The following is a 13,938-nucleotide window of genomic DNA, read 5'->3' as shown; positions in this document are numbered from 1 at the left end:
AGACAAAATCAGGGGCCGAATTAGTAAAAATAGGGTGTGAAAATTAAAACAGATGAATAATCAACGGTGTAAAGTTTTTGCCCAGGCTGCCTAAAATTCCTAACTCCGCCACTGGCGAAAACATGAAGTTACTGATCAAAATATTGAATATTAACAGGAACATGAAGTTACTGAATAAAATATTCAATATTAACGAGAACATTAATTATTGATCAAAATATTGAATATTAACGGGAACATAAAGTTATTGATCAAAATATTGAATTTATTTTCTTAATTACTTTTTATTTTCAATATTCAATCTTTTACTAATACCTTTTATTTTTTTCAATTCAAATGCGCAAAAATGACGGGTACCCGTGCGAACGCACGGGTATCACACTAGTTAACATCATAATTACTTTTTCTAAGAACCGAAAAGTTAACTAACCTAACAATTTGGAGAGATAGTAATATGATTTAGAAATTGATACGTGCCATCTTCCTTCAAGAGCTTCTCTTGTACACACAAACTACTACACTTTAGCCTCCAAATGTGCCATAATCATTTGTCCAATCCTTAACCTCCTCACACATGTTTGGTTCCTAAACATCTCATATATCATTATCCAAATAAAAAAACTATTATTATCATAAAAAATGTTAATACAATGTTTAAGTTTATATTATTATAAATTTATATATTGTAGTTACACGTATAGAATACATGCACATGGTTATTATAGTAATTTCAACATAAATGGTGTGGATAACATTGTATATGATAATACTATTTTTTGATCTTTACCTCCCTATAAATACAATTGATCATCTCCAATGAAATGACACAAAATCAAAAACAAAACAAACAAGAAACATAAAAACACAACAATGGCAGGAATCATAAACAAGATTGGTGATGCTCTTCATATAGGTGGAGACAAAAAAGAAGGAGAACAACATAAAGGAGAGGGTCATCATGTGGAACAACACAAAGGAGAACATGGACATGGACATGGACACGGTGCTGAGTACAAAGGAGAAGAACATGCTTTTGGTCATGGAGAGCACAAACCAGGTCAATACCAAGGAGCAGAACACAAGGAAGGAATTGTTGACAAGATCAAGCACAAGATCCATGGTGAAGGTGAAGGAGGTGAGAAGAAAAAGAAGGAGAGGAAGAAACGTGAAGATGGTCATGATAGCAGCAGCAGTGATAGTGATTAGATCTTAATTCACATGCTTCCTCATCTTGCCAGGTAATTCATTCAACTTTTGTTTTTCTTTATGATCTTTTATGCGGATTCGAATCTGCGTCCATATATCTGATGTCTCTGCACATATCTAACTGAGTTGGGAACGAAATTATTATTATTATTATTATTATTATTATTATTATTATTATTATTATTATTATTATTATTATTATTATTATTATTATTATTATTATTGGATCTTGTTATATATAGTTGTTCATATTTTTTATCTCTAACTTTTTTTTCTTCTTAATTATTGCAGGTGTATGGAACCATATGTGACCACTATGTCCTATGTTTTAATTTCTTGTTATAATTTTATCTATGTAAGTGAGTGAGATTGTAGTTGGTAATTCGAGTTATTGTAAAAATAATTTGCGGTTAGATTGGTTTGTGAAACCCATACTGCTTTGTTAATGTTTGGTTGTATATTATCTTCAAGAAAATTATAAGGAATTCTATTATTAGTAACTTTTTTTTGGTGTTAAAATATAAGTAAAAATTAATCAAATATAAATGACTTAAATTTGGACAAAATAGAGAACAATGCAAATTAACGTTAAAAGGTACGAGATGTAATTGTAGTAAAATTTGTAAGTAACTATAATAGTAATGAGAAGAACCGTGCAATTCAAGCTTTAAGCAAACGTTTCAATGACTATACAAAGTTTTCAATATGGTATCAACCTTTGATCCGATTCTTCATTTCCGCGATTCCGCATTTTCGCAACTGATGTCTATCAAGAAAGCTTTAGAGAAGTTCATCAGAAAAAGCTTTAGAGAAATTCCAATGGCAGAACCTAAATCACTAACATTTCGTAAATCCGGTCAATCATCTCAAACTTTTACCTCATTCAACTCCAATTCATGTCACCCTACTCTTTAAGTTATACATGTGAAGAGTATAATTCATTTGTAGTGCAAATATATGACAAAATTGATCCTCCATCCCTCTATGATGTTAAAGTTTTGTTATATGTTTAAGAAATGCAATTGGATAAATTTCGTTAACAACTCAGCCTAGAAAATATCTATGCCAATCTAGTTCATAATGATCAAGGTTCAAAGCATCTTCGAGATAGATGAAGATACACTCGAGGTCGAGGTCTTGGCAGAAGTCGTGGTGGTCAGGCAACTGTCCCACTTGTCAATCGTGTGGTAAGTATGGACATACAATGATGGACTGCTAGCTCAGATGCGGTGACTAGTTTGTTCCTCAACCAAATGCTTCCAATGGTGACAAAACAAAAGAGTGAAGGTTGAAACCACTATTTCAGACTCAACAATTGCAATGATAGCTACTCACCAACCTACATGTCGACCCACAATTTGCCTTTTAATTTCACTGAAAATATGAACCTGAAATTATTTGTCTGTAATGAGAGAGTTGGTCTTCTTCCCAATTTCTGATGTTTTTGTTGCAACTTAATCAACCCTCATGTTCTTTCTATATCAGACCAACTGTTAGGAAAATTAATTTAAATTAAATGTACCGAGGCTAAAATCGTGATCGAATCACTTTTTTTATAGTATTTCAAACACTTTCAAATTGTTTTAGATCTTGTTTACGAGTTTGGAGGGGAAGGGAAGAGAGGGTTTTGGGTAGGAGGATTTTGGAAGGTTTAATTTTATTCATAACACTAAAAACCCCACGAGGGTTTCGAAGGGTTTATATAAACTTTTCAAATATCTTTTAGGTTGTTATACTATTTGAAATTAAAAATTTAATAATGCTAATAACCCTTTTATCATTATAAACAAAATCATTTTTAAAAAAAAAAAAAGAAATAGAAAATTTATATCTAAAAACCCTATTAAAATGAACTTAACCACTTTGGATCCTCTCCTTTATTTTTCTTTCTTTCCCCCTCCATCCTCTCTATCTCTCTTAATTTCATTCTCTCTTGATTAAATTTTGTTTTTTTATTGATGAGTGAGAGTGAGATTAAGAGAGATAGAGAGGATGAAAAGCGAAGGAGGAAAAAATGAAGGATCTAAGTCCGAACTCTAACACACCTATTCATTTTATAATTTTTTTGATAAAGCATTATATAATTTTACTAAGGAAAATGCTAATTGTTAAGAAAACATAAAAACAAGAAAGGTAAGAATAAATCTCAACCATTCATTATCACCACCACCCCATGATTCCTATTAAAAAGGAAATTAAATTAAAAATAAATTAAAAATTTTCCTATAATATAGTGACATGTGTTTATTCTTACATTTCTTCTCCAAATTCCTTCGTACTAAATAGCATTATTTTTTACTAAAAAAAACATTTGCCCATGAAGGTCGCGGCAGCACAGTAGGAGCACAACACTTGATCTCCTCGTCGAGTTCATGTTTGCAGGTTTCGACCCATATATTATATTACCATGTCGATTTCAAGGTTCAGTTCTAACTTTTCATATTTTCAATTTCCAAACCCTAATTTCCCACGTTGCTTTCCCTTATCAAACTCAAACTCAAGATTATACTCTCAATTCCATGATCAAAAGAAACACAATCTCGTTTCCTCCTTCAATCTCTTGCTCCATCAAAATCCTCCCACTCCATCCACCATCTTTGAATTTGTCAAGATTTTAGGTTCCCTTGCCAAAGCCAACCATTACTCTACTGCTATTTCACTTTATCGACAGATTGAATTAAAGACAGGAATTCAATCAAACTTAGTCACTTTGAACATTTTGATCAATTGCTTTTCTCAATTGGGTCTAACCTCTCTTTCCTTTTCTGTATTTGCCAACATTCTCAAAAAGGGTTATCAGCCAAGTGTCATAACTTTGAATACAATCATCAAGGGTCTTTGTCTCAAACAAAACAAGCTTTGCAATTGCTCAAACAAGTTGATGGGAAGTTGGTTTGACCCAACGTGGTAATGTACACTGCAATTATTGATAGTATGTGCAAAGGTAAACTTGTTAATGAAGCTTTTGACTTATACTCTGAAATGCTTGCTAAGAGAATCTTTCCTGATGTTTTTACTTATAATGCATTGATCTATGGCTTTTGCGTTGTGGGTCAATTGGAAGATGCTATTGGTTTGTTCAATAAAATGATATTAAAAAACATGAACCCAAATGTGTATAGCTTTAATATATTGGTTGATGCATTTAGTAAGGAAGGAAAAATGAAACAAGCTAAATTAGTGGTTGCTGCCATGATGAAAAAAGGCACGAAACCTGATGTTGTTACTTATAACTCTTTAATGGATGGATATTGTTTGGTAAATGATGTATGCAAGGCCAATGATATATTCAACAATATGGCCCAAATGGGAGCGACTTCTAATGTTTATAGCTATTCCATCATGATTAAAGGATTTTGTAAGATTAAAATGGTTGGTAAAGCCATGGATCTCTTTCAACAAATGCATCACAAAAATATTATCCCTGATACAATAACCTACAATTCTCTTATTGATGGTTTGTGCAAATTTGGTAGAATATCATATGCTTTAGAGCTTGTTGATGAGATGCATGATAGATGTCAACCACCTAATATAATTACGTACAATTCTATATTGGATGCTTTATGCAAAAATAATCATCTTGAGAAGGCAATTGCGTTATTAACAAAAATTAAGGAGAAGGGTATTCAATTAGATATGTTCTCGTATAATATTCTTATCAATGGACTGTGCAAAGGTGGAAGACTAGAGGATGCACAAAAAGTTTTTGAAGATCTTTTGGTCAAAGGATACACTCTTAACATCTATAGTTATAACACTATGATCAAAGGGTTTTGCAACAAGGGCTTGTTTGAGGAAGCATTGACCATGATGTCAAAAATGAAAGACAACGGTTGCATTCCGGATGCTATTACTTATGAAACACTTATTCTTTCTCTCTTTGAAGAAAATGAAAATGACAAAGTAGAGAAGCTTCTTAAAGAAATGGTTGCAAGAGGTCTACTGTAAGACTAGAACTTGGTCAATAGTTCATAGGTAAACTGTTATCTTATTACTCATTTTTATCTTGAATTTATATTTTAACTGTGTGGCATGATTCTGTTTTTGTAGTTGCCTCACCTAATGAGAAACAAACTTCTGATGTTGTTGTTTCAACTTGAGGGGAAGTTGTAGTATTTGAATATGATAGTTAGTGTTTTCTTGGAATTATTGTTTTGTTTGGATTTTACAAACTGCACTACATTTGCTATAGTCAATATATATCTTATTCTCAATAGCTAATATATAGAACAAATTATTAAAGGGGATAAAAGCAAGGCCCATAATAGTTAGGGGAAAGAGTTAGTTAAAGAAGAACAACATTGTGAATACAAATTTCATCTAGGTTTTGGAGTTAGAGTCTTGTCGCCTTTGGGGCAAGGGTGCGGTTGTTCTTATATTTCTAATGTCATTGCTATACTATAATTATAATACTTCCATTAATACAATGATGTATTTACATTTCCAAAAGGCTTGATTGTAAAATTGACTGCATGATTTACAACTCTTCTTTTTCAACACCACTTTTGATCGTTTAAAAGATGTATATATTGAGTTGAGATTCACATCATTTTCATTCATAGTTTAAAAACATGTTGAAAAATGGGTTTTCTTTTGAATTTTTCATGTTTTCTAATTTGAAGTAGAGATATATACTTGAAGTTGAAGTGATTTAAAAGGACTATTAAATCTGAATGCCATGGAGATTTATTGCATTTTAGAGACTTGATTTCTAATATTTATCTTGCATCAAGGAAACTTGAGTGTGATTGGCACAGGTGCAGATGGGGTCGACTATTAAGCTGAGTTTGTTGTAGATAAATGTAAGATCACACGTGAGTTTGGTAGTTTGTTGTAGATGGGGTCGACTACAAATGGTGGCTCAATTTTTGGATAAATAAGCCTAAATGGTGGCTCAAATCCATGAATAAAGGTTAGGACACATAAATAAGCCTACATGACAAATTTAAGGGGATTTGAACTTGAGTAACTTAGTGCGTGTTTGGTTTGGCTTTTGAAAAGACCAAAAGCAATTCTAGAAGTGTAGAATCAATTCTGTGTGATTTTAAGATGTTTGGTTTGACAAAAGTAGAATTGATTCTGTCTCCAGAATTGATTCTACTTGAAGCTAGAATTTGTAGCTTTTGTCTCCAGAATTGATTCTGGAAGATTTTTACACTGTAATTTATTATTCAAGTCACTTTTACAAAAATGTATCCAAACATAAATCAATTCTGTTAAACTCAATTCTGCTAGAATCAATTCTACCAAACTCAATTCTACTAAAATCAATTCTGTCCACCGTCAATCCAAACACACCCTTAGTTTGGACAAGTTAATTACGAATCTGAAATTAGAAACAACTGCAAACTGGGGTGCACAACTTCTGATACTTGTTATATTTTATCACCAATGTGTCATTGCATTTGCATACTACAACATACCTGAACTATTATGAATTAAGTAATCTTAGCATATGCCTTGTTATGTTCACAATTGTAGGGGGTACACATGCATTATGTAATGGTTGCTGGTGTGGCCTATAAGCTGTTGGAATATTCAATAATGTCGGGCTTTGAATATCAATGCATTATACCATTTGATATTCTGATAGAACATACAAACATTTCTGGGTTTATGAAGAAGCAATCTGCTTCACTCTCTTATTTTGTCTGTGGAGTGAGTTGAGATCTGGGCATTCAGAGTTAGAGGAGTTTGGAGGAGCCAAGGAGTAGTTTCGGCTTCCTTGGTAGTGTCGTTACCATTTGGATCGAACTCGAAGAAGAAATGTTGTTGGCTGCCCTTGTGATGCAGTGAGAGGGATGTGCTGTGGCAGCTAGCAAAGTAATTAGCGGAGTGGATGCTGCGGTCACATCACATGCAACCCAGAAAGTAGAGACATTTTCCTTCTTGTGACGTGAACGGGTGCTCACCCACAATTTTTGCAAAGCACGCGTATAGGAAAACAGTATGCTGTTTGGGTCCCAAAAGGAGGGGTATACCCGTTTCACTTTCCAACGAGTGCGCGTATAGGTTATGGGCTCGGCCTTGTGTGGAAGTGATCAATGACAGGTGATCAGCATAGAATAAAAAGTTGTGGGGTTCGAGTATTTCTTTTTGAGAATAAAACTGCATTCTCAGAATTTTCTTTGGTCTCAATGGTAACAATTCACTATGTTCTGTTGTGGTAGATTCCCAGTAGTTGTCTTTTTGTTTGAGATATAATATGGTTACACTTCCATCTGCAAAGACAGGTGGATAGATGGTTATATATTGTTTCTAATGATTATTTATTAGTATAACCTGCATCAAAGCCAGCAGGCAAGTGCTTAGTTATTTTCTCTGCTTGAAAGCGTTGGAAAATGTGAGAAGTCTTATGTTGCATGATATATAAAGGATCTAGCATGTCATCTCTATGCTGTAATGTTTAGTTTGTACTTTCTATATAATTTCATAGGGTAAGGGTAAGATTAGAAATATGTCTTTGTTATCTGCCCATTGATAGGAAACACCATTGAAATATCATTGAAATATTGTCTCTTAAAAACTGTCAACTTTTATCTATGACAACTTAGATGACACTCCTAGTAAAGCAAACACATTTACCTTGATGATAAACATACAGCTTATATGCCATATCTACAATATAAGAAAAGTAATGCCTCTGGAAATTCCGATTTTGCCCCTCTGCTTCCACAGTTTGCCACTTGGCTTACTTCTTCATGTAACATGATATGCATGCTGCTAAAGTTTCTCTTTTACTCTTTCTTCTTTTATTCTCTTTCTTCTTTTATTATTTTATATTGTCTTTTTTTTCTTTTGACTGAATCTGCCAAAAATCTTTTGCTTTCTCAAAACGTCCATTCAATTGTTCCCTTACCCCAACCAAGAAATTTTTCTTTCAAACGTCCCTTCACATGGTATGCAATGGAACATTGCTTCTCCTTTTCCTTCTCCAAACGTTTCCTTTTTCCTTTTTCTTCTCAGCTATCGGTTTTGTATCTCCTATCAAATATGTAAAAGGTAAAATATTCATTTTTTTTTTTGTATTTTTCCTCTCAGATCTGAGTTTTTTTATGCAGATTAAACATGTTTCCGCATCTTTATCTTCCATCTGCAACCACATCAACCATTCAACAACTAAGAGTATAGATAAGCAACAACAAAATTGAAAAGGATGAGAAGAAGAAAGGAAGAACATCGAGGCTTTTTTTCTTCTGGTCAGATCTGACCCGATGGCCCTGACATTTTTTCAATTGGTAGTTTTTCTTTTGTTCATCTTATTCCTTGTCTTTCCTTTTTTTTGTGATGATTGGATTTTGTGATAGTTGAAGAGAGAAAGTCTTGGATTTGGTTTGTTACTGTGATTATGTTTAAGAAAACTAATGAGGAGTTTCATTTTTTGGTTTAAAAAAGAGAGAATGAAGTTTAGAGGAACTGAGTTTCTGGTGAGAGAAAAGTGTTTATTGGTGTGGCTATTGTTTAGATTTTTCAATTTCTAGGGGCTGATGCTTATCTGGGTTGTTTAATTTTTGCAGGAAACAAATTCAAGAGGAGCTGAAAAGATGTAAGTTGTTGCTTCAACTTTTATTTTTAATGTTTTGCTCCTGGTTGATGTTGTTGATTCTTTTTAATTATCATTTTTGGACAAATTGAATTAGCGTTGTTTTGCTTTTGCTCTTGGTTTAATTTTAGCAGGGTACCTTCAAGATGTGTGGTGAACAAATTGAGTGAATCATTCTCATAATTCCCCAGTAACAAGTGGATGTTACTGGATGATATATGGAGAAATATTTATTATATTTATTATATTTATTAAACATTGGATATTTATTATATTTATTATATATAATCAATGTGTTGTATGTAATATATATTTAACATAATGGGTTATATGTATTATATTCAAATTGGAAGATCATAAAACCAATTTGATATATGTATTATATATTTAAATATTGAATGAAATCTATTTATTTATTTTTCTTCTTAAAATATAAGTTACTCAGATTATTGAAATGTTTTTGGTTTAAATTCTTTTGGTTTAAATTCTTTGATTATTAAATATGTATTATATGTATAGTCAATGAGTGATTAAAGTTTGAAGAATATTTTCTCAACCCATAAAAAACCTAAAACAAACAAATATTCTCAAATTATCTTTTATAATTTAAAAAAAAAAAACCTGTTTTATAAAGAATTTAAATCAATAATTGATAAATTAAAATATTATTTTTATGTTATAGAAAAAGTAAAAAAAATATAAATTTAAAAAATATTGATGACTTTAGATTGATTTTAAATAAAATGCTAACATAAATGGTATAATTTTCTTTTTATATTTCGCGAGTGCTAAATATAGATGTAAAAAATAAATTAACTTGGATCAATTTTAAAATCTAACTTTTATAGGATTAAATAGATAGATTGAACCAGACATTAAAACAATAAATTAAATATTTATCACTAACAAATATTTTAAAAAAATATTAACTATTTGTCATTCATTACTTACAAAAATATAAGACATACATTTATTAACAACGAGTAATTAAATATAGGTCAAATATTTGTATTCATAAACATAATTAAATATAAGACACATATTTATTATTATTAAATAAAAAAATTTAAATAATTTGTTGTACTATTTTTAAATTGATGATTTTTGGATCTATAATTTTGAGTAATTATGAAAAATCATATAGTTATTTATATGTTATCACAAAAAGTTTATCAAATTAATTTTATAAGAGAAATTTTTACTGTTGATGAACACTTTTATATACGGGAAAAAATATATTACTATCCAAATTTTTATATTCGATAAACAATGTTATTTTTATAAATAGGAAAATATATATTGTTAATTCAAATATTTTTATTAACGAAAAAAATATATTGCTGATACTATTGAATTACATGTAATCAATGGCTTTTAGTATAAGAAATCAAAAATTTATATATAATTTATGATTTAATAACACTATTCTATAGTGTTTAATTAAAATTTATGATTTCACTATTACTGAATCTCAATATTTATGATTTCCTTTTTTTGGTCAATCTTTGTTTATGATATCACTAATACTAGAAAATCTAAAAATTATTTGTTGAAAAGACAAATATAATCTAAAATATTAAAAATCTTCCATCTTTGAAAGACAAATATTTAGTTTCTATTTGCTTCTAATATTTGCTTTCTTCTATTTTTTTAGCTTCTATTATTCAAATATATTATAATAAAATTGTATTTTGTATTAAAAAATCTTATTGATATAAATATTTTTACGGGTACCAGACATTTTTCTATACATTTAATTATTATTTTCTCACGGGTACCAGACATTTTTTTATATATTTAAATTATTATTTTTTCACGGGTACCAGACATTTTTCTAAACATTCAATTATTATTTTTTTCACGGGTACCTGACATTTTTCTATATATTCAATTATTATTTTTTCACGGGTACCAGGCATTTTTCTAAACACTGGTACCAAACATTTTTCTATACATTCAATTATTATTTTTTCACGAGTACCAGATATTTTTTTAAACATTCAATTATTATTTTTTCACGGGTACCAGACATTTTTCTATTAAAAAATATACATCTGAAACAAATGCGCCTCTCGTACCAGAACCCATGCGAACGCACGGGTTTGTTACTAGTTTGAAAGACGTACAAATTTTCTCAAAGCATGTCAAAAATTATAGTTATAAATTACAAATTATCACTATATTGTGCTATCATTAGAAAGTAAAAAAATTGTATTGTCTAGATATGGTGATAGATTAGTTAATGTCTTTGAAGTCCTTAACTAGTTACTAGAATTTTGCAAATTTAAACCATTAACCATAATCTTTAAACTCTATAAATTATTAGCCAAGTTCTGGACTGGATTGGTAACTGCAAAATTTACCAAAACACCAACATACGACTATTGATGTTACTTTCTAGAACTATCTTATACCGATACTCTTATTTTAGTTCAATGACATGCGTCTTTAAAGTAGGGGTGTGCAAAAATATAGTTAATTGAACCATATTCTCAAACTGAATTGCATTGAACCACAAAAAACTTGAACCATTTAAATGGTTAATGAACTGAACCACATATTATAAACAATCCACTTAACCAAATTTAAGTTAAAAACCAGTTTAAACTGTTTAATTAATTGTTTTTAAAAACATCATAAATATTTTTTTAATAAAAAAATTTGATTAATTTTTTTAGAAAAATAAATATAAAATAATTTTTTTCTAAACAAAATTGTAAAATTTTTGAGTTTTTTTATTTGAAAAATATAAAAAAAAAATTCTTCAGGAAATAAATGGAAATGTTATTTTTTTTTGTTATTTTTTTGGAAATTAAAAAAAATACTTTTAGTTTTTTTTTTTTTTTGGCTTTAAAACGCTTTTAGTTACTTGTACACCAACATGAAAAAATACATTAAATGAGAATTAAGAAGTCTGTTAAGATAAGTGGGCTCTCTACAAAAGAAATTTATCCAAAGTATTTATCAACCCATAAACTATTCTCTATATCTTGCATGTTGTTTGCAAAGAAAATCACTACACAATAGAAGCTAAATTATTTGATTTTTAATTACAAACTGGTTTAAACCAATTTATAACTAGAAATTGATTGTAAACCAGTTTATAAATACAAACTAGTTCAAAACCAATTTGACACTGAATTGAAACTGGTTTAACAGTTAATTGGTTTTTTATTAAAGTGGTTTTCAAAAACTGAACTGAACCATTAATTTGGTTCAATTCAGTGAAGTTCTTGAACCATGAACACCCCTAGTTTGAAGTGTATTAAGAATTTAAACTCATGGCAAGAGTGCAAGTTCTTTTTGTCATGAAAATTAGCTTGATGTCATTCTCTATTGTATTTCATATTATATACAATAGTGTCAGTAATTATAGGTGATTACAATTTATAATGACTAATTATAATTTTTAATGACTAATCTTCTATTAAAAGAAAGTAAATTATTCACAATAAATGCAAAGATTAATTCCTGATTAACATCTACTCAAATTGATGCGGTTGGTCAAAGAGCATCAATTTGCTAACAAGAAATTGATATCGTGAGCGTAGAACAGCCTTGGTAAGAATATCTACGACCTGCAACTAAGTACTAATATGAGGAAGTGATATCAGTTGATCATCATAAGCGTCACAAATTGAATGACAATCAATTTCTATATGTTTGGTGTGTTCATGAAAAGCAGGATTTACAACAATTTGAATGACATTTGTATTGTCACGTAAAGTGAAGTTGGCTCTGTTTGAGAAAATCCAAGTTCAACCTAAAGACCACGAAGCCAAAGTATCTCTAAACAAACCGTAGACATGGCACGATACTCATATTCAGTAGATTATTTAGAAACTCTTGCTTGTTTTTTACTTTTCCAATGAAGAACCAAGAAACATGCACCAATCAGTGACAGATTGACAAGTATCATGACACCTTGCCCAATTAGCATCACTATAAGCACTCAATTAAAGAGAAATTCCAACGGGGAAGAATAATTTCCGGTGAGAGGTTCCCTTCAAGTAGCAAATTGTACGATGAACCATAGCCAAGTGAAGATGGCGAAGAGAATGCATGAATTGACTTACTTGTTGAATAGCAAAATATTGTCCGAGCGAGTAATAGTCAAATAATTAAGGCTACCCACGAGGTGTTGATACAATAAGGGATCAGACAAAAGATCACCATCATCATGATGGTATTTAACATCAACTTCAAGGGGAGTATCTCTCGGATTAGCCGATTGGGGACCAGCCGTAGAAATCGAAAATATAGCTGTTAGCTGAAGATTTCGTTTTATGTTGTTTATCCTTCGAAGGAGTTGAGAATCGAAGGAAAGATGGTTACTGATGGCCATCCCTTAAAAGTAAAAGAATGGCTACTGATGGTCATGCTTCGAAAAATAAAGACTTCTAAGTTCGATGAAGATAAGTGAACGATGAAAGATTAATGAAAGCATATGTCTTCGGGACTTAGACAAAATTCATAGAATATGTATGCAAGTATTACTGCTTAGCGTGTTTTTTAGTAGTGTTTGTTTAATACACTGCCATGCGTCGAAGATGGACTCAGGCGGGAAGATTTGAAATTCGAAGACGGTTTCGTAACCGTTCAACAACAGATGGCTTCGCTGGAAGTTCTGATGAGAAACGTGGCAGCAGATTAGTATAGGACCGTTAAGGTCGAAACTAGTATAAATAGGAGTCTTAGTGTTAGGATTCTGTGTGTTCATTTTGTACAAATCACTCACATATTTACTCAAGTATCAAGCGTTAAGAGAAAGAGTTCGCTGAGAAAATGTACGTATGACACCACCATTTTAATACATGTGTATTATCTTTTTGTTTTTATCTTTCAGAATTACTGCATTCCGTTTACTTCTTGCCATTTACGTTTCTGCATCTTTACTTTAACGTCATTTACTTTCGAATTACTTTCATGCTATTTACTTTCAAATTCTTTTATATTTCTGCAGTTTAAGATTCTTTACGTTTCAATTGTCCTTTTAATTTTTTATGTCATGTCACTTCGTTGAAGTCACATTTATATATAACAAAGTGATTGTCAAGACTATTTGTTCTGTTAATCGAACAACGCTTATTGAAGAAGACAAATAATGAATATGGTTCGAACAAACATTGATAACAATCTTCTTGACTATGTGTCCTAGGATCAATCTAGTCGATCCTGCAAGTAAC

The 13,938-nt window shown here is 30.7% G+C and overlaps 1 protein-coding gene, 1 long non-coding RNA gene and 1 pseudogene across 2 annotated transcripts; all 3 read left to right on the top strand.

The window, feature by feature from the left end:
- The first annotated feature begins 806 nt into the window (after positions 1–806).
- On the top strand, positions 807–1,706 carry LOC131612321 (protein SRC1-like). Its single transcript, XM_058884119.1, has 2 exons — positions 807–1,238; positions 1,498–1,706. The coding sequence occupies exon 1, from the start codon at positions 871–873 to the stop codon at positions 1,204–1,206; it is 336 nt and encodes a 111-aa protein (XP_058740102.1). The 5' UTR covers positions 807–870; the 3' UTR covers positions 1,207–1,238; positions 1,498–1,706.
- A 1,807-nt stretch (positions 1,707–3,513) lies between these two features.
- Positions 3,514–6,834, top strand: LOC131612320 (pentatricopeptide repeat-containing protein At1g12300, mitochondrial-like; annotated as a pseudogene).
- Positions 6,835–7,951: 1,117 nt separating this feature from the next.
- On the top strand, positions 7,952–9,074 carry LOC131612319 (uncharacterized). The gene is made up of 4 exons (XR_009287351.1): positions 7,952–8,108; positions 8,271–8,447; positions 8,727–8,755; positions 8,887–9,074. It is a non-coding gene; the product is annotated as an uncharacterized LOC131612319 (long non-coding RNA).
- The last annotated feature ends 4,864 nt before the right edge of the window (positions 9,075–13,938 follow it).

Source organism: Vicia villosa, linkage group LG6 (assembly GCF_029867415.1).
Source record: "Vicia villosa cultivar HV-30 ecotype Madison, WI linkage group LG6, Vvil1.0, whole genome shotgun sequence".
In the NCBI taxonomy this organism is placed as follows: domain Eukaryota; kingdom Viridiplantae; phylum Streptophyta; class Magnoliopsida; order Fabales; family Fabaceae; genus Vicia; species Vicia villosa.
Note: the sequence above shows the minus strand (reverse complement) of the source record. Positions and strands in the feature narration are given on the sequence as shown.